The sequence below is a fragment of the Musa acuminata genome, chromosome BXJ2-2 (genome assembly GCF_036884655.1).
Source record: "Musa acuminata AAA Group cultivar baxijiao chromosome BXJ2-2, Cavendish_Baxijiao_AAA, whole genome shotgun sequence".
Taxonomy (NCBI): domain Eukaryota; kingdom Viridiplantae; phylum Streptophyta; class Magnoliopsida; order Zingiberales; family Musaceae; genus Musa; species Musa acuminata.
The window spans coordinates 25553511-25574612 of record NC_088339.1 but is presented as its reverse complement, the minus strand read 5'-3'; the positions used below and the strand labels follow the sequence as shown (position 1 = coordinate 25574612).

At 40.5% G+C, this 21102-nt stretch overlaps 3 protein-coding genes across 5 annotated transcripts; 1 reads left to right on the top strand and 2 right to left on the bottom strand.

Annotated features, from left to right (window-relative positions):
- The first annotated feature begins 9507 nt into the window (after nucleotides 1–9507).
- On the top strand, nucleotides 9508–12758 carry LOC135583784 (sulfite exporter TauE/SafE family protein 4-like). 2 transcript variants are annotated; one of them, XM_065095844.1, is made up of 12 exons: nucleotides 9509–9809; nucleotides 9909–10068; nucleotides 10148–10348; nucleotides 10422–10483; nucleotides 10576–10621; nucleotides 10701–10756; nucleotides 10862–10948; nucleotides 11041–11091; nucleotides 11183–11422; nucleotides 11919–12012; nucleotides 12093–12233; nucleotides 12331–12758. In XM_065095844.1, exons 1-12 carry the CDS (start codon nucleotides 9624–9626, stop codon nucleotides 12408–12410), a joined length of 1404 nt encoding a protein of 467 aa, XP_064951916.1. In that variant the 5' UTR covers nucleotides 9509–9623; the 3' UTR covers nucleotides 12411–12758. The 2 variants fall into 2 exon arrangements, with proteins under 2 accessions (XP_064951915.1, XP_064951916.1); XM_065095843.1 differs by having other exon boundaries at nucleotides 9508–9809; nucleotides 10701–10948.
- A 1980-nt stretch (nucleotides 12759–14738) lies between these two features.
- On the bottom strand, nucleotides 14739–16409 carry LOC135604986 (transcription factor bHLH25-like). Of its 2 annotated transcripts, XM_065094645.1 has the most exons (5): nucleotides 16333–16409; nucleotides 16051–16126; nucleotides 15574–15975; nucleotides 15171–15518; nucleotides 14739–15032 (listed from the first exon to the last, which is right to left on the bottom strand). In XM_065094645.1, the coding sequence occupies exons 2-5, from the start codon at nucleotides 16084–16086 to the stop codon at nucleotides 14967–14969; spliced, it is 852 nt and encodes a 283-aa protein (XP_064950717.1). In that variant the 5' UTR covers nucleotides 16087–16126; nucleotides 16333–16409; the 3' UTR covers nucleotides 14739–14966. The 2 variants fall into 2 exon arrangements, with proteins under 2 accessions (XP_064950717.1, XP_064950718.1); XM_065094646.1 differs by lacking the exon at nucleotides 16333–16409 and having other exon boundaries at nucleotides 15171–15506; nucleotides 16051–16321.
- Nucleotides 16410–17337: 928 nt separating this feature from the next.
- LOC103976011 (COMPASS-like H3K4 histone methylase component WDR5A) lies at nucleotides 17338–20589 on the bottom strand. The gene is made up of 2 exons (XM_009391180.3): nucleotides 19828–20589; nucleotides 17338–17865 (listed from the first exon to the last, which is right to left on the bottom strand). The coding sequence occupies exons 1-2, from the start codon at nucleotides 20494–20496 to the stop codon at nucleotides 17557–17559; spliced, it is 978 nt and encodes a 325-aa protein (XP_009389455.2). The 5' UTR covers nucleotides 20497–20589; the 3' UTR covers nucleotides 17338–17556.
- Between the last annotated feature and the right edge of the window lie 513 nt (nucleotides 20590–21102).

Here is a 21102-nt window from a genome sequence, read left to right as displayed (position 1 = left end):
TTCGTACGACATTGGTTTGCTTACTCGTTCTACTACTATAATGAGCAATGACTTTATCATATTAGCTTAAATGCATGATATATTGCTATTTCTTGATTCCATGAACTTGACTGGAAATCCCTCAGATTCAGACCAAAATCCATGTTACAGGTCCACGAGAGAGAAAGAGAGAGAGAGAGGGAATGGTTTGATAGTTGAGTAGATACACGAGGCATGGATGCCTGCATTAATGGCGTTGAATTCCACTGGCATAAGTAACATAATGACAAAGTACAGAAGTCAGTATCTTAACTGGTTGAATCCTCTCTGGCATGGTTGTCGATCGGCATTCAATTTATTAGTCAACGTGCGCTCTTGTTTTCTTGTATTCGAAGTGTTCATGTCATCGTTAATGTTCAAATATGATTGCCATGGAGAGTATGTTGGGAATGTATAAGCAAATAAATGATAAAAACGAAATATTATAATGTAATAAAAAATTTAAAAAATCGAAGTAATATTAAATAAGAGTTACAAGATATTTCTAACTATATGCATTTTCTTACTTTATGAACTATTATCCTATTTATAGGACCTATTGGTAACTAACTTATCGTATCATGTCACGAGTAACTTTTAGAACAAGAGTTACTATTTAGGATATGCATATAACTAACTAACAACTGCCCGTCCAAACACCGGCATCATAGAGTCCCCGAGTGAGGCCATGGAAGTGGCCTTGGACCAATCAACTGTATCTTGCCATTCCATAGGCTCACCTTGATAGACATGCATTGGCTTCGGTCTGCTTTCTGCAAACCCTAATTGGCCTACTGTCCACCGTGAACCTACAGGAAAAGCCCACAGTGTCGCTTGTTCTTTTTCACCATTGGTAAATCGGATCGCACAATCTGATCATAAAGGTTCCAGAATATCGAAGACAACCACGGATAGATGGATCCTCTTCTCGGTTATTCGGAATGCGTGGTTGTCCAGTTACATTTCAAAGGAACTCGATGTCGATGAAACAAGCCGCATGACGAACAGTGATCTAATAGCTTGACGAACAGTGACGTAATAATCTTCTATGGACAAACAAGAAGATTTAATCATCCACAGAAAACAAGGATTTCTCTCCGACATAGTTGCTTGCCAAGAACATACCCTGATATCAGTTTGATCTGCATATCAATTTCTCCAAACAAGAACATACATATCATTGGAAACAAAAGATGAGTTCAGAGAAATTATTTTTCTTGAGAGAGAGAGAGAGAGAGAGAGAGAGAGAGAGAGAGAGAGAGAGATGACAAAGAAACATGTTTAAGAACTGCACTTAGTGTCGGACCAAAACGTACCTCTTCTTGGTCCAGCAATAGGATGAGAGAGATCAGCCGATGTGTTTGCAATGTGGAAGCCGGCAGCAAAGTTCCCGGTGGAGACGACTGACACAAGTGTTGTTGACTTGTCGATGATTGAAGAGTGGTTCTGTCGCACGAGCGATCAAACCACCGTGCGTGTTGTTGACTTGTCGTTGATTGAAGGCTGTCATCGAAGAACAGGGAATGAGATATACTTCTGCCAGCAGAACATGTGAAGAGAGAGAAGAGTAAGGTGGGGTTGCTGTAAAGAGAGGTGGAAATAGGATGTTGATGATGAAGGAGGTGTATTCCATATATGAAGCTGTAGGCATTTTTGAGAGCCGACATACTTTCTTCTGTACTCCCTATAAGGATGATACCATCGGGATAAATCTTCATGATGTTTGCGTTAAGATTGATAATATATTCCAGATCAAATAAAGGAAACATCAGCAGAATCTGCGTCGCCTTGGTCACATGGCTCCGTAACGTAAGCCCTGACGCAGAAGCTGAGCAGCTCCGGCAGGGCGACAGAGGTTCTGCGAAGTTGATTTGACTCGGAAACCATGGCATGGCAGAGACAAGCAAGCAGGTAGCTCCTCGTCGGCCATGTGACCAGCCTGGACGCGTCCATAGTGACTCTCGTGGACCACATGTAGCTGCTTCTCGATCTGCACCTCTGCTTTAATCTTTGTTGTTTCTTCTCCTCACAGTACTTTGTCTGTTGCTTGCTGCTCCGTCCTCATCTGATTACATCATTTTATTTTCCCTCTTGTATCGTATATTACGTGGCTATTACAGAGTATCTATCTATATATGTATATATGTCTACCTGATTTAAGGTGGAGAACTTCCTCTCCTACTGATCGATTTGATGGCGTCTGCAATAGATCGATGAATATATCAGTATTTATATCTGCTGCAATGATTGTGAGGAAGCAATTATTATTCTCTCGCCTCAGTCATAGTTCCTGCATGCGACAGCTTCTTAGGTCACTAACCATTTGTTTTTCCCTTCTACCATCAGCTCAGATCCCCAAAGACGCAGATAGAGATGCTAACATTGTCATGGTTCTGAAAAAGATCACCATGATTCTTTTTCTTCTGCTTGACTTGGAGCAGCCTTTACTGCCCATCCATGGAAAGCGGTACTTATCGTGTGCTTGCATCCAGAAAATACGTACGCCTGGTCTCAGTAGTTTCACCATCTACTAAGGTAGCTTTTTTTGTCCTGGTCCTCGATGTCCAATTCAAAGAAAGCAGCAGAGATCTTTTCTGTGGCCGATGAGAGAGGTAATTCGCACGCAAGCAGCTGTAGCAGAGTCAGCTCTGCCATTAAATAGGCCTAAAATACAATTGCATTCCACCAATCTCTGATTTTTATTTCCAGATTGATCATACTGTTGTTGATGTCGATAGGAAGAGAGGATAGATATATCAAAAAGAGGAAGAGTAGGACAAGCTTTTAATCTTCTATATTTCTCTCAAGAAAAACACTTTTACAAATTTCAGAAACTCTTTCATTTTTTCTTCTTGATGTAATGATTCTCTCACTTGATGCAATGAACCTTTTTATGACACTTGAACAAGTTTAATTCCAACATTCTCCCCTCTTAAACTTGTTCCATCTAGCATGCCAAGTTTTTCTTCGAAGTTGTTGAATATATATATCTTCTTCAAGAACTCCATTAAGAAATACTGATTTGACATCCATTTGTAAAATCTTCCATTTCATCTGAGCTGCTAGAGAGATAAGTAATCTTACTGTCTCTAATCGAGCAACTGGCGTAAATACTTCTTCATAATCAATCCCATATTGTTGTTTATATCCCTTCGCAACCAATCTGGCCTTGTATTTCTCTACCTCTCTTTTTGCATTTCTTTTTGTTTTGAAGATCCACTTAACACCGATAGCTTGGTGGTCTTCTGGAAGTGTAGTAAGCTCCCATGTATTATTTTTGTTAATTGCATGAATCTCTTCATTCATAGCTTGTCACCATTTTTCATCTCTATAAGCTTCTTCGAAGGTTAATGGATCATATCCTGCAAAAAGACAAAATAAAGAAAGTTCATCATTGTTAGTATCAATCCTTCGAGTCACATCATATAGGTCCTGAATAGGTCTTGTCCTTCTTATAATTGGACTTCTTGAATCATGTAACCTAGCTGATCTAGGTGATGATTCCGGTACAGCAACTTCGGTACTTGCTTGTATTATATCATCTTCTTCTGAAACTACAGCTTTCTTATGCTGCTCATCACTTTTCGAGTTCCAAATCTATTGTTCATCAAACTCAACATTTCTTGACATCACAACTTTATTTGTGATAGGATTGTAGAGTTTGTAACTATTGGAATTTTCTGGATAACCTAGCAAAATGTATTTTTGACTTTTATCCTCCAATTTTGTTCTCTTCTCTTCTGGAATCTTAGCAAATGCAACACTTCCAAAAATCCTCAAATGATCAACTCTTGGTTTCTGTAAGCTCCATGCTTCTTCTGGTGTAACATTACCAATTCGCTTTGTCGGAAACCTGTTAAGCAAATAAACTGCACAAGCAACAGCATCACCCTAAAATTCTTTCAGAATTTTTCTTTCCTTTAACATGCATCGGACCATATTAAGGATAGTCCTATTTTTTCTTTCCGAGACACCATTTTGTTGAGGTGTGTATGGCATGGTGAATTGATGTAGAATTCCATTATTTCTACAAAAACTTTCAAATTCATTTGATATATATTCACCACCTCTATCTGTTCTTAAACATTTAATCTTATAACAACTTTGTCTTTCAACCAAATCCTTAAATTCTTTAAATTCTTTGAATTTGCTTAAAACTTCTTTCTTTTCTTTTAACATGTAAACCCAAGTTTTGCCACTATGATCATCAGTAAATGTAAGAAAATACCTGCTTCCTCCAAGTGTTACTGGATTGATAGGGCCACAAACATCCGAGTGTACCAGATCAAGTCGATTCCATGCTCTTTTTGTCCTTCTCACTTTGAAAGGCTTTCTTTCTTGCTTACCCATGACACATACTTCACACAATTTTGTTGGGCGATCAATTTTTGGCATTCCTGTCACCATATTATACTTCTCTAGAAGTTTCAAAGCCTCAAAATTTAAGTGAACATATCTAAGATGCCAAAGTGTAGAGATATCCTCAATATCAGTTTTAAAACAATTTGATTGATCAAAAATACTTAAATGCAGAGGAAACATTCTATTCTGTGCCATTTTCATATGTGATATCATTGTTTTATTCTTATCACGAATTGAGAGAGCCATATCTTTCATCTCAATTTCATAACCTTTTTCAAGTAATTGTCCTAAGCTTAGAATATTATTTTTCATATCAGGAACATAATAAACATCTGAAATGCATAATTCCTTACCATTATTAAGTTCAAGGAGAATTTTACCTTTGCCTCTTACTGGTCTTTGAGACAAATCACCAAATGTAATATTCCTGGAATAACTTGTATCCATTTCTGAAAATAGCTCTTTGATGCCACACATGTGATTTGAGGCTCCTGTATCTAGATACCATGTCATAGACTGATCATTTTTCAAATTTTCATAACTCATTAGCAAAACTTGATTTTTCTTTTTTTCTTCCTCAACAAAATTTGCCTTATCACCTTGATTGTTAGGATTATAATAACATTCATAAGAGTAATGTCCATACCTTTTGCAAACATAGTATTGTATTTCAGACCTTTTAGAGTTTCTGCCACGTCCACGGCCTTGGCCACGTCCTCGACCATAACCTTGGCCTCTTTGGCTATAATTTTCTCTAACATCTTCACTGTTTGGAGATTCTTGATTGGTCTGATTTCTGCCTCCTCTTCCTCTTTGTCCTCGTCCTCTTCCTCTTTGAGAATTTGATTCTCTTTTATTTTCAAGAGCAAACTTAGCTTGTAGTGCTTGCTCTATAGTTTTCTCTTATCCTCTTTTTGTAATCCTTTGTTCATGAACTTGAAGGGAACCCATAAGTTCTTCTAAAGACATTTTTTCCAAATCTTTAGATTCTTCAATCGCAACAGTAATAAAATCAAATTTCGGATCTAGAGATCTCAATATTTTTTCTATTACTCTCTGATCATTTACTTGTTCACCATTTCGTCTCATTTGATGAACAATAGAAATGATTTTTGAGAAGTAATCAGAAATAGTTTCAGAAGTACCTTGTTGTAATTTCTCAAACTCGGCTCGTAAAACTTGTAGACGAAGTTTCTTTACCTTATCAATACCACCGAATGCTTTTTGAAGCATTTCCCAAGCCTCCTTTGAAGTATTTGCTGGAGCGATGATCTCGAACATTGTATCATCAAGGCCTTGGTAGATTGTGAACAAAGCCTTTTTCTCCTTCTTCTTTCTTTCTTTGAGTTGTTTTCTTCCTTCTGCATTTATTGCTCCTTCTTCTGCTGGACTAGGTTCAGCAAATCCATCTTCTACAAACTCTCATACATCTTGGGAGCCTAGAAGAACCTTCATTTGGATGCACCATATGTCATAATTTTCTTTTGTCAATCTGGGGATCTGGAGTTGGATGGCACTTGAGGAAGAAGTTATAGCTTAACCTATGCTCGGATACCAAATGTTGATGTTGATAGGAAGAGAGGATAGATATATCAAAAAGAGGAAGAGTATGACAAACTTTTAATCTTCTATATTTCTCTCAAGAAAAACACTTTTACAAATTTCAGAAACTCTTTCAAGAATCAATAATCAATTTGACTTATCCACTTCTAATCCATTTTCTCTTCTTGATGTAATGATTCTCCCACTTGATGCAATGAACATTTTTATGACACTTGAACAAGTTTAATTCCAACAACTGTATGCTGTCCATTTCTTTAGTTTCCAGTCACTCACATGCAGTGTGACATTTTCTTAATTTTCTCTGCGTTCGAAAGAGAAAGAAGATGATCTGCATCGAAGTTCTTGCTAATCTGCCCGCTTCCAATTGCCATACTGTCTACAAACACAGTGGTCACCCTCATCAAGAATCAGTCTCATCTGTATGAGTATATACGTATATATCTATTTGTTAGCATCTTGCCCGCCAATAAATCATTATCATGTGATCCATCAGACCATTTTTTAACTTGATCTACATATATTCTGATCATGTGACTCACAGATTGGCTCTTCGGATTAGCTGGTATGGCTCTCAGAAGGCATGACAATATGAAGCAAGATTTGATGTCATGAACACCAAATCATATTCATATATGCTGTTTTAATCATAATTTCCAAGCAACATCCGCTGACTCGTGGGTTTCAGTTGTCCCTGGAGACCGTGGTCGGAGAATGATTCTGTATGCCTCTGTGGGTACTCTTTCCATGAATGAAATGACACGAGTATGGAGGCACTCACTTGAATGATTGATGAATGTAATTGTACAACAATTCAAAAGGACAGTAGTAGCGTAAATTGTCACATAGGTGGGCTGGAGGAATCTAAGATAGCTGACAAAGCTGGAGGGACAAATACCTACCACAGCTTCACTGGAAAAGGAGACCGGAAAGACTGATAAAGCAGACGTGACATGCATGCCAGAATGATTAAAATGTGATTAGAACTGAAGGGATAATTCGTGGAGGCAAGGCGGGGGTTTTGTGAGGTGGGAGAGGCAAACACTTGGACTGGCCATCTTCCTACATGGAGGAGGAAGAAGAGAAGTTGGAGTGGTAATGCTCACTGATGGATGACAAGTCCTCCCGGCGTAGCCGTTTTGTCTTATAGCAAGTGAAGGGATAATGTGGAATATTCGTCGGTGGATGGATGTGGATCTCTTACAAGATATTCGCCGACCTCAGTATCATGAAATGAAAACAGTCGTAGGAGAGCAAAATGATAGGTTGAGTTCATCTTTCACTGGTCGAGAGAGAATGACTGATAAGCGTACTGATGAACAAGGAGGGATGGCCCATGTTGTGCCACACGAAGCAAGGACGAGTGTGGCATCAAATTGACTTCCCTGGGATATGCCATGATCACATTCTAATGAAGAGAGGGAAGAGTACATGCCAAGGGAATTCTAGCTAAAAAATGCAACTGTTCTTCCCGGCTACTTCGGTGGGGATCATGAAACTGAGAGCTGGAACAGAAGGTAGAGAGGTGATGATGCTCCACCGATGAGATATGCTGCAGATGCATTTGTTCTAGCTATCTCTTTCAATGTATCGGATGAAAGCACTAAACATGATTGCCAAACAAGTGAAGAGATATTGTGCTGTAAATTTCCCTTCTTCAACCTCCTCATTAAGCAGTGAGTGTCTCACTCAACCGAGACAGAAGAACAGCACAATGAAGGGCAAACGACATAGATCTACTCGCGGGGTAGTTAGATGAATCTGAATCATTAAAGTGTCACCTAACTCGTATGAGGAAAAGGAGTTGAGGATATCAATAATGATAGACACAAGACTTGCTATTTAATTCCAACGGGATATGTTCCTTGGCATTATTACTTGCTCGTTCCAGTGACGAAAACATGAAGTGGCAACAGGAATAAGAGTTGGAATGTTTGGCAAGAATTCCGGGTCAAAAAGAACCTCTGATGATGAACATAAAGCTAGAAAGCGAGATCTCCGAGCAACAAAACTCTTACCTGGAGAGACAAGATTCTTTTTATTATGATTCAAACACAAGGGCTTTTATTTTATTTGATGGCTATTGCCCAGGATAATATTTTTCTTTTTGGGTTTTCTCAAATCATTTTAAATATCTCAAAAAGATCCTCAAAAAATTATTCATAGTAATTTTTTTTAGCAATTTCAAAAAGTTTTTCCTCATCTTTATAAAGTTTTTATTATTTTTTTATTCACAAATATATATATAGTATTTTTAAAAATGATGTATAGTTTTTTAAAAATACTATATAATATTTTTGTTTCAAAAATACTGACATCAAAAACACTTTACAATATTCTTTTAAAAAATATTATATAAATTTGTTAAAATATTTTTTATACAGTAATTTGTAGATAAAAATCAACACAAAACACGGTAAACAGCTAAAAAAAAATTGAATTCGGGCGAAAAAATTGATAATTTTAAGGGGCATTTTTGAAATATTAAAAATAAGGAGCGATGATTTGAGAATTTTGAAAAGGGGTACTATCCGGAAAAAAAATCTAAAAATATGATATTTTTGTTAACAATTACCCTTTATTTACTTTTCTTTGGAGAAAGAAAATAGGGATAGTTGGGCTTTGATTTCCTGAGATAATATCGATGTTACATTAGAATTATGATTTGTTTTAATTATAATGTACTCTTATAAATATTTTATAGATTATTGTAGATTAATATTTTCGTCAGTATTAGTGTTGACAATTATTGGATGATATGATGGTGTTCGGGGATGATTTTAAAAGAAAGAAATTCCATAGATCAATAATTATAAAAAATAAAAAAGAAAAAGATTTACATAGTCCAACAATCATTTTTCTATATCTCGACGAAAATCAAGTTTTTTATTATGTGAGATGAACTAAAAACTTTATTAGGTTAACCATCCATTAAAGCATAAATTTCCTCTGACTATATCGGAGAATAATTAAAGTATTTCATTATATCTTCTTCAACAAGGCATATCTATAGAATAATAAAAATATTATTTTTTATGTTTTTTTTTCTTTTATAAAGAGGTATTTTCTATACCTCTTTATAAAATAAATGAGAGTAAAAACAAAGATCAATTAAAAAACAACATCATAGAAAGTTCATGGAATTTCTTGCTCTAAATAAATACAATGATTTTATTATTTTTTATACAAAGATTACAATTTGAGTGTGGGTAATTTTTCTTTGGCTCAAATATAATCCTCCTTAGTTCTTTTCCGGATCCAATTACTATCTGACGATTGATATCATAACACAATGATTGGATGTAAAGCCGTGTTCATCGAGTTCTAGGAATTGGACGATTCCAACTTAATTCACTATTGTAGAGGATCTCGCACGAGTAGATAAGTATGTACTTTATTTATGTGAAACAAGAGTAATATTTAAAATAAAATTAATGACTATTCATATATATATGTATGTATGTATTGATGTATGTATGTATGCATGTATGTATGTATGTATGTATAGCCACCGTAGATAGATAGGAAACAACAGGATCTTCTCCATAAATAAGAGCCGCCGGCAAATTCTTCTCCTTGTAGAAACCCTTCTGAAAGGTCGCCTCAAAGGCTTGGAGCCCTTCCAGTTATTGGTGTTGCCCAAGAGGAGCTAAGCAGCAGGAGAAAAGAGAGAGAGGCGCAGCATGAACGGCCCTTCTTGGTACGGTGTCATCAACAGCGGCAGCAGCAAAAGCTTTGTCGTATACCTCCTCGCAGCGTCATCCCTCGCTGTAGCCTCCACCTTCTTCATCTCCCACGGCCCCTCCTCTCCCTATGGATTCCGAGACCAGCACGTCATCCTGTCCTCTCGATCCGTTCGAGTCTGGCCTGTGAGTTGTTGTTACCGTCCCCCGTGTTCATCTTTATCTTTCTCCGTCTTCTTCGTTGTAGGCGTTTGGATCTAACGAAACCTTGCCTATACACGTCAGGAGCTCGAGGTGAACTGGAGGAGCGGCTTGGCCACCGTCATTGGCTTCCTGGGCTCCGCCTTCGGCACCGTCGGCGGTGTCGGCGGTGGCGGCATCTTCGTCCCCATGCTAACCCTTGTCGTCGGCTTCGATGCCAAGTCCGCTGCTGCCCTCTCAAAATGTATGGACACCACGGTTACTGCTGCTAGACCACTTTCTAGTCATCATCATGAGATCGACAACTGTGTGTTCTTGGTCAGGTATGATCATGGGGGCATCGGCTTCATCAGTGTGGTACAACCTCAGAGTGGCGCACCCTTCCAAGGAAGTGCCCATCATAGACTACAACCTGGCTCTGCTGTTCCAGCCCATGCTGATGCTGGGGATCACCATCGGTGTGGAGCTCAGCGTGGTCTTCCCCTTCTGGCTCATCACCATCCTCATCATAATTCTCTTCATAGGTTGGTCCTTAGTCCTCGCCTAGGGCTCGTCATCTTTCATGGACATGGTGATAAAACTCCAAGTGTGGTTCAGGTACTTCCTCAAGGTCAATGTTCAAGGGAGTTCAGATGTGGAAGAAGGAAACTCTCCTCAAGGTTGAATCCCTTCTTTCGGTTTCCGTTCTTGATGATAGTTGTGTGGTGTAGTCGTTGTCTGACTTGCAAATCTGTGAATACGGCGAGCGCAGATGGAGATGCGGAAGCAAGAGGAGGCTAAATCCAATCAGGAAGTGGGTATGTATCAAGTAGACACATGCAGGAATCATCGAGTCATTAGCGTCATCTAAAAGATGTCATCTTTTTATCGATACAGTGGGCACCGACACAACAAGCGAGCCTCTCCTTCATCGGCCGGAGAAATCCATGCTTGTAAGTGCCAATTCATATGCTCTGACGAGTAAAATAAATCTGCCTTTGTACTCTGTTGTTTACCATCTAATATTACTCTACTCCGACGCTGTCGATGGACTAAAGGAGGCGTTGCGGTTCAACATAAGGTGGAAGGGGATCTCGGTCCTGCTGGTAGTCTGGTTCTCATTTTTACTGCTTCAGATCCTAAAGGTGTTGTCTTTGTTCGCTTGCTCACCTTTGATCGTGACAGATTCCTTGGCCTTGTTTTGGACCATGCTCTCATAATTAGTGTCCTGTTGCAGAACAATTCAGAGACCTGCAGCCTTTTCTACTGGGTTGTAAACATCTTGCAGGTGGCTGACCTCATCTCATTGGATCCCCGTTTCTGATTCATGTGATGTGTTTCTCCAACCGTGCTTAGGTTCTTTTGTTGATCACCCTCAGTTTCCGGTGGCGCTAAGCGTGTTCTCGTGGGAGGCGACGAAGCTGTGGAGGGAGAGCCGGCAACGGCGAATGCAGGGCAACTGGGAGTCCGTCTGCGAGGCCTCCATCGAGTGGACAGGCATGCAGCTGGTGTTCTGCGCCTTCTGCGGTCTTCTCGGCGGCACCGTCGGCGGGCTGCTCGGCTCCGGCGGCGGCTTCATCCTGGGCCCCCTCCTCCTCGAAATCGGAGTCATCCCGCAGGTGCGTGTGCGCGAACCCAAGGTGCTCGATGTTTTGCTCCACTCAACAACACTTGCATTTGCATTTGCTTCGCTCGACACATCACCTGCACCGTCAAACACTTCGGTGGCAAAGGAATCAATTGGAGGTTGAGAACGTAGAGCGATCAGTTGCAGCACATGTTGGTCTATCGATTACGTCCTGCATGATGCAATGCCCTGTGGCCAACTTGGATGGATCAGAATCACTTCTGAGCTTGGGGACCAAATCGTCTGCAACATTCTCGTGAAAATGCCACACTGATCCATCACAATTGGCCTTGTAATTTAGTCGAGTTTTCCTAAACCTAAAGTTAAAGATAGTCATTTGCAGCGCATAAAACTTATTACAACCGAAACTTAAATGCAAAGATTACAAGAAAAGAACAATGTGGCCATTAGCTGTCTGACGAACTCACAGAGTTATTATTACCCAAGTTTGATCTTAATGCTGTGCTCTGTTTCTTATTCCTGTGCAGGTAGCCAGTGCCACAGCAACCTTCGTGATGATGTTCTCCTCATCCTTATCAGTGGTGGAATTCTACTTCCTGAAGAGATTTCCCATCCCCTATGGTACGTCAACCTATCGCATTCTCTCTCTCAGCAAAGTCACTAGGCTGAGCAGAAGCTGACAGCAGTGTTTCCTGTGGCAGCTCTCTATCTCATTTCTGTGTCTGTGATGGCCGGCTTCTGGGGACAGTTCTTCGTCAGGAAGCTGGTAAAGTTTTTGAAAAGAGCATCAATCATTGTCTTCATTCTCTCCTCGGTCATCTTTGCCAGCGCTCTAACCATGGGTATGTGCAAGAAGCAGAAATCTATATCTTAATCTCCCTCTCTCTCCATTTATATACCTTATATCCTCTGACCACTCTTAATTTATTTCTGTGGCAGGTGTTGTTGGCACTGAGAAGTCGATTACCATGATTAAGAACCATGAGTACATGGGATTTCTCAGCTTCTGCGAGAAATAGAAATGGGACTGCAACCTGTATTACCTAGTTGATCAGATCATCTCTAGCATAAACCATTAAAAGCTTTCATGTTCTTGTTTGGTCAGCACCTTGCTGACCCCCCCAAGTAATGCACGTCCAGTTATGGGATTTGCATTTGTCAACGGTGGAAGTGCTGGTCAATACCCAATTGACCGTATCATCTCCAGCATAATCCAATAAAGCCCGCATTTATCATTATTGTTGGTCGGTCAGCTCCTTGTTGACCATGTCATTTGCTGTTCCAGCTATAGCATTGCGTCCATCATCAATTGTTGATTTGTGTGTGAAATGAAGTAAAAACATAATATCAGTGAACTTTGTGCTACAGTTACAGAGTGACAGTGGTATCCTTAGTGTTTGGTCAGAAGTAACTATTACTGCTTCCAGGCTTTTGACACTGATCTGTATTGCAAAAGCTTTCTTGAAAGCTTGAAGCATGCCTTTTGCCTTTTGGAAAGTTTATGAAGTTGATAGTCAATAAAACATAGAATCAACTTGTTTCACACCAAAGTTGATGAAACTGTAGAAGTTAATCTAAGGAACTGTGGCCAGATCACAAAATCTGTAGTTCCACATCCCCAGTTGCTCTCTGCTTGGATCATTAAATATACAGAAAATCTACTGCTGCCCAGCTTTCAGTGAAAGATGAAATTCCAGACATCCAGGATTTGCAGGCTAAGGATGTCATCAGTCTTAAGAATAAACAAGCAATTACTTATCTTCCTGGTTTGGCTGCAGCATTTTTGGCCTTGAATTGAATCCAACCCAGCCCTCCACTTGCAGAGCTACACACTTTAGTAGCTTTGCTCACCTCTGCCATGTTAGCCTGAGCATCACTAGTTGTTGTGTGACACTGATGTAGAAACTTGCAACTTCTGTTCATCAGATCATGTCATTCTTGGAACTCAGCTTCACTTGTGTCAGGTTCATTTCTTCTCATTATGTGCTTGAAACCTGTTCGCCAACATATATATTCCCATCTCTGAATTATGTTCTGTATTGATGTCTTCAAGCGATTCACTAACCTTGTCAATAGTGTCTCCTTCCTTCCTCTCTGCACTCTCCATTAGCTTCACATCTGAGCTTCTGATGATTAGTGCTTCACTCTCCTCATCAACAACTTTGCAAGAAAACACTTTTGACAAGACTAAGCAAAAGCATCAATTTGTTCAATGAGGAATTATTGAGAGCACATAAAGCAAAAGTTCAACCATCAACCCCACATATTTAGGGCAAAAGCAGTTGACCATGTGATCTTGGTCACATGAATTATCCTAAGGAGAACTGATAAGAACATGCAAAATTCATATACTGACCTATATATATACATATAAAATGTGGTTTGCAAAAGTTGCTTAGGCCAGTGCACAGCCTCAAATTGATCCATCAAAGTTATGGAATACTGGTTCTTGTTCTTCCTATTTCAACTTGATCCTGAGGTCAATCTTCTCAATTTTCCTATTTCTATTCAATGATCATGATATTGGGCCCCTTGAGGAGAACGCACCTTCAAGTTGTCACCATTGTTGTCACCTTCATATGGAGATAATTGTTCTGGGGATTGTGAGGCAGGTTTCCCATATTATAGTTAGTTATTTGTCACCATCTTGGAAAGAGTAGCTTTCACCAACAAAGGGATGTGGACAATAATATATTGGAGATTTTCTACCACCTAACCCACCCCATAATAATTAATGTCTTGAGAGATCTGATCTTTTCATATGCTTGTTCTGCAAAATAAATTTTATCCGAAAAATACTTTTGATTGAAATATCATTAAGTTTCATGAGTAACATTCTTGTCGAAATATAATACTAACTTCGATTTCTTTTTCGCCAATCATTTATAATCACATTAGTTACTGATCATGAAGTCACTATTGCTTATATGTTCAATGTTGTAAAGATCAAAGACTATCAAGTTAAAGTCACATTAGGTTGTACTGATGGAAAGGGATTGGCATCCTATTCTTCTACCAAGGAAATTATCACCATCAAGATAAAGTCAACAACAGTATCCTATTTTGCCTGGAATTAGATCTCTAATACTCAAGAAAACCAAGAAGAAGAAATAGATACAGCACACAAAGAGGTGACAGATAACTATTCTGTATCTAAATTCTTTGCTGCAGTAGTACATCATGTTTGTTTGCCTTGCATGATTTCCAGATGATGACAAAAGCAAAAAGGACACACAAACTTGTAGTCACCATTTTCCTATCACAGTCAACCTTTCATGATTGGAGATTGATTGGGAAGTGAGATGCAGATCTAAATTGTCAAACTCCTCGGAGGAAAAAGCGTCACATGAAGAGAAAGGCAGAACAACTTTCCCCATAATAGCATTCAGAAAAAGAGGAGGAAGAAAACAGGACTAATTTTCTCACTGCTCTCTTCCCAAAAGCAGCATCAAGTAGCTCAGGGGAAGAGAAGAACCCGAAAGTACAAGTCCATAATGGTGTCTTTGGAAGGAGAATAAGCTCCGATCAGCCTAGTCTTAAGCAAAAAGAAAAAAGCTCCTTTCCTTTCTTTTCTATCACATGAGAGCTGAGTTCAGCTTCTTCACCAGGTCCTTCGCTGTCATGCAGAATTCCTCTTCGATCTGCAGAACAAGAAGATAACAAGAGTAAAGCTCGTCAAGCGCTAACAATTCTAATCCCGAAAGCAATTCAGCCACCATCGGCTCATCTGTGTCGAGGTGTAGAAAGCAGTGGCCTGTGAACGGACCAACCAGACTTGCCTGAGTCATCACAGTGATGTCGAGAGAAGAAATAGCGAAGGACATGGCACTCGTGCATATTACAGAAAGGTGGAGCTTCTCGATCTCGGAGAGTGCTTTCACCAACACTCCTTTCTGGTTCTCGCAGTGGATCTTAATTAGGATGCTCTTTTGGAACACTCTCGCTTCGATCTCCACCAGGAGCGACCCACAACGTTGGCGTTCGTCGTATGATCTCTTCGCAAGCACCGCTGACTCGGTATTCCTCTTGGCAACTTGATCCTCCAGGCTCTTGACCTTCTCTTGTAGTTGCTTCAGGTACTTGATGGCATCGCCAAGAACAGAGGCCTTGTCCATCTTCCACAAAAGCTACAGAATCAAGAACATCGGAAGGAAAAGATGAATCGACACGGAGCATATGTACCTTCTTGAGGCCGGGAACTACTGCCGACAGCGCTATAAATCTCTGCGTGAGCTTCTCCCTTCGCTTCCTCTCGGCCATGACGTGTTCCTGGTTGTGGGAGGCCGAGCTGTTCCCCATGCTCGGCCTCTTGGTTCCATGGCGAATCATGATGTCCCACTTCCGTTTTGAGCCATCAAGAACCAGGACATCCTTCATCTCTGCTTTCATCTTCGCCGTCGCTGCAGCACCGTCATGTAAGTCCGAATGCCATGCCGCAGTGACTATTTCGTTGGGTGGATGGCATGAAGGGAGTGAAGTATAGCTCTCAGAGGAGGGAGATCCGAGTGCCACTTCTAGTTGTTGTGCACTGAACTGATCTAAAGCAGACAGCTCCCACCGCTTGAAGGAGCTCTGATCGATTCCCTGCCCATTTGCACAAACGAAGGAACCGTAAATTATCTTTCAGAAAACAGAAGGACTCGATCTCGAGCTCCTTACCATGTCAGAGTAGCACGGGGATGCTAATGCTTCCATGGTGATGACAGACTCTTGCTTTGCAAGAGAAATAGACAACCTGAATCAAGTACAAAAGTTCAAGCTTCTGGTTGTATATGATCAAATCTCGAAAGCAAATGCCGACGGGTTATCTGAATGCTTCTAATACTTTACGGAGCACCAACTTAGAGAAGAGAGTTAACAGGAATACAGGAAGGGGCAAAGAGGAGGAACCCAAAGAACGCTCAGAGAGTCTTCGAGGAGGAGAAGATGGAAATATATAACCTGCAGGAAGCAGAAAAGAGCGGTCGTCTCCTTCCTCGCTTCCTCTATCACTATGGTTGAATTAACGGCAATCGATGATTGGCTGGTAACGCATTCGTCGCGAATGGAAGAATGGGTTAAAATGGAGCAATGGCGAGACGTCTTCGTCTCCTTTTTGTGATTGCAACGCATTAGGCCACGAGGCCGATTGACTCGTTACCGCTCCTTTTCGTGATAGTTTCGGCCACCACACGAATTCAACTCCACGACGTCGTGTTCTCCGTCCATACTCACTCCGTCCTTTCGTCACAACTTGCAACTTATCGCCGATCACTGGTGACGGCACAATCATTTGGATTGACGCTAACATTCCTCTTAATGATTGGCCATCTTAGTCAATGTTAAGAAAATACGTAACTTTCAATTTGTAGCTGATCATTTGTCACATTCTGCTTGCAAGTCGACTGCTTTGATGCCCCTTTTTTTTTTCTTCCACCGCTTGTTGATCGATAGGATTCAAATAATTTTTTTTGTAGTAAGGCTTATGATGATTTTTGGGTATGATAGTCTAATCTATCGGACTTGTGTATGATAGAATAATCTATCGGACTTGTAATGTTTAGTGAAGCATAAGTCATTAAGAATTAAAAGGTTAGCCAAAATATTCAGTACACACAAGTATATAATTTCTTCCAATATTTTCATTGCAAAACAATAAATTGCACCACTGATGGAGATTATTCTCTTCCAGTATCATCTTAATGGTGTTCTACTTCAATATCAACTCATTTAAATACAGTGGACAACCAAGACCCGCAAGCAATAGACTGAATTGATCTGCATCAGCTGTAAGTAAATGCCACTCAACAAAGAAGGCTACACTCTGGCAGCTTGATATCAGATTGACATGGTGATTACTCAGATGTTTTAGCAGCTAAACAACTTATCCCACAACTTTGAAATGATGCAAAGAAGACAGAGTAAAAGGAACCACCAAAAGACATTGAACAGAAATAGGCTCAAAGCTCAAACCTGCAAGATATGCTCTGTTGTACTACCATTAGACGATAACCCATGTCGGACACTAGAAAGACCATACGGTCTGCCAGATAACGATTGTTGCATCACATGTAAAAGAAAGTTAATACAACAAATCGGGGCGCAGACCCCAGCCCTACAACTGATTGATAACAAAGATGAGTGGGTTGGATTCATCCAACTGTTAATAGGTTGTTAGAGGAAAACTCAGTCTTTGAGTTGACCCTCGCTCCTCTGAGCCCAGATCTTGACTGTCTTGTCGTTACTGAGTGCGCCAGAAGCAATCATGTTTTCAGATGGGTGGCACGACACTGCAATAACAGTATCGGTATGACCTTCCAGTTTCTGCACAATTTTTCTTGTTTGGAGATCCCACAGGTACACGCAGTTGTCTTCCGAACCACTGACAATGTACTTCCCGTTTGTGACCGAGAAGGTAGCTGGAATGCAGAACTTTGAGTTAACGTGTCCGGTATATGTCTTGAGAAATTTACCTGCCGAAAAGTTCCATAGCCTCTGCATGCAACATCAATTTACATTACTGGGTATGAGTTTTGTCCCAATATGTAATGTCGCACATGCATCTAGTCAAAACATAAGAATATAATGTAACATCAATTTACATGGTTGGGTATGAGTTTAGTCCCGCGACATAACATAAGACATGCATCTAGTTAAAACATAAGTACAGAACAGCAATAAATTCTTTAGAAGGTTTTAAACAATGGGTTTGAAAAACATCTGGATGAATCTATTCAACCTGACAAGAAATATATATATAAATGGACAGAAAGACAAATACAAGCATAAAGGGAGGGACCCAATAAATACCTAAAAAGAATTCTAAGAAGCTTTTTTTTAGAATTTATATGTCTACTTACCTATTCACCTCTCTACACTGATGAATAGATATATTAGACTTCATTATACCTACTGGATTCTCAGTAGTATGACAGAAAAAAAAAAAAAAGTTGTGGCAAAGCAAAGCAAAGACAGCATTGCCCATCTTTTATCAAACACCGGGTTTGAATGGATATGATTTGATATCCACAAGCAAGGAATAACTTAGCCTGAAAGTATTGTTGCATATATGTCAAAGCATCTGACTACAAGTTCTACAAATCATCCCACCATTTCTCTAATTAATTTATTTCCAACCAGAAATTTCTCATGAGAAAGCCAAGTATATGGCTTCTTGGTAATTGTCGCATCACTTCATATTCCGAGAAGTTCACTCTTAGCTACCTTTGATATAGTGTAAAAATAATTGGGACTCATCATACTCTAAGTAACTAAAAATTTAGCCTCCTTATCTGTAAGGCTGCCAACCAAGCAAAGTAACATAGGTGACCATTAGAGAAGTTATTTTAACCACCCAAAAAAAGTGGATTAAACCTTTCATAAGGGTACTTTTTTGGCTATTAACTTATCAGAATCATCTCCAACTCACATGTGTTTATGTTATGTCCTGTCATACCGGGTAAAATCATGCCCGTCAGAGTACTAGGTTACCATGAAATGACTCTTGTGCCAAGCACTCTGTGTTGTAATATGCAAGCTGTGTCGCCATGAATGCCCCCAGAATTTTATATGGTCGCACTAGCAATAAGCAACCACGCTCGGTGTCAACACCCACCCAACACAAAACAGATGGATGGTGTAGGCAGGTTTTACCTAGTGCCATTTATCCTAATATTTTGCATCATTATACAACCAACCTATACGAAAGTCAATAACATCTTTGATATACATTTTCTCTAAGTCCAAAAGCAAAACAGTCTCATAGGCATCTATAACACAAATTGAGTGATGCACAACTTCTCCCAATCTTATGTAACAATTCCAGAAGCAAGACAATCTCTTGAGCATCATAACTTTTCAGATTTTTTTTGGGAGACTAAAAGATAGATGATACAATCAACAGGCCCATTAGTGATAACTCGAGTTCAACAAAGTCCAATTTTCAGGAACAGAATAGTCAGAGTCAAAAAACTTAAATCCTACAGTGATGTCACTAGTGATTGCCTGGGCACCTGAGCTAATGCCAGAGTAGTAAACAAACTTAAGGCTGTGTAGGCTATATATGCTCCCCTGGACCATATGTATCATCTATAACATCACATATATTTGTATATGTGAATACAGAAATATACTGACTAAAATCAAACAAGTAAACCGAAAAGTGCAATTGACAAGGCAATTGCATTTCAGATCCAAGCCAGACAAGTCTTTAAAGTGATATTTACATCCAAGAAAAATAGATGATCAGAAATACAACTAAAATTTTTAAGAATTCATTGAGCTCTGTTCATCTTCAAATGGTGTAATTCCAACAGCTAAATCTCTAAACAGCACCAAAAGAACACACAAACAATGAAGATATATTAACTAATGAAAAGAAAGGAGCTGCTTTTCAATCTCCATATAGTAATTCACAACAAGAAACATTAACCAGTGGAACAGGTTGCGTGTACATACCAATGTGCTATCGAGGGTCGCGGTGAGGACAAACTTCCCATTGGGTGAGAACCTGACGAACGAAACCGGCGGGCTCTCGTCATCGATAAGGGTCTTCACGCAATGCCCGGTCGCGGCGTCCCAAATCCGGCACAGCCCGTCGTAGCTACTCGAGACGATAAGGGTCCCGTCGCGGTTGAAGTCGACGGCGGTTACGGGCTCGGAGTGGGCGGGGAGGACGCGAAGGCACTTGCCGGACTTGACTTCCCACACGCGGACCGTCTCGTCGAAGGAGCCGGAGGCGATCATGTTGGACTGGGGGTTGAAGGAGCAGCAGAAGACGTAGTTGGTGTGGCCGGTGAGGGTCTTGGCGGCGACGGAGGTGGCCAGGTCCCAGATCCGGACGGTGCGGTCGTCGGAGGCGGAGCAGAGGTAGCGGCCGTCGGAGGAGAAGCACAGGTCGGAGATGCCCTCGTCGTGGCCAGAGAGCTCGGCGCGGAGGGAGAAATCTGCGGTGGACCAGACGCGGAGGATCTTGTCAGCGGAGGCGGACGCGAGGAGGGAGCCGTCCGGGGAGAACTTGACGGCGGAGACGGCGCGCTCGTGGCCCGTCAGGGTCTGTTGGAGGACGTATGGCTGGGAAAGGGCCGCGGCGGTGGAGGGAGGTTCGGCGGAGGCCATCTCCGGCATGGTGGGCAGGGTTTTAGTTTGGGGGGTGGAAGAAAGGTCGGAGTTTGGGAATAGGGAAAGAGACAACGTAGAAGGGTGTTTCAATCGATACTGAAATAGATGAAGCGCCGGTCCCTAAAATAGAAAATAAAGTGTGTATATATATATAATTGGACGAATTCCCAGTACAAGTCTTTAATTGTGAGAATTTTACCCTTATAACTTAAAAAAAAATTATCTTCGTCGTACCCCTATCGCTCTGCGTGTCGTTAGGTTGCCTAACCCGTTAGCCCTCACATAAGACAGGAGGAGATACAAGGGTTATGACAATCTAATTAACCCCTCATACAAGATAGGAAGAGATACAAGGGTTATGGCATACAAGACAGGAGGAGATACAAGGGTTATGGCAATCTCTGTATGTCGTTAGACTGTCCAACCCGTTAACCTTCACATAAGACAGGAAGAGATACGAGGGTTGTGGCAATCTCTACATATCCTACTAGTCCCTGTTAAACCCATCGTCATCTTTTCCCTTTTCGAACTCTTCTCCCTCCTTCCTCGCCGATGAGCGAAAGGGTGACAATGATGAGGCAAAGGCACGATTTAAAGATTTTTTCAAGAACA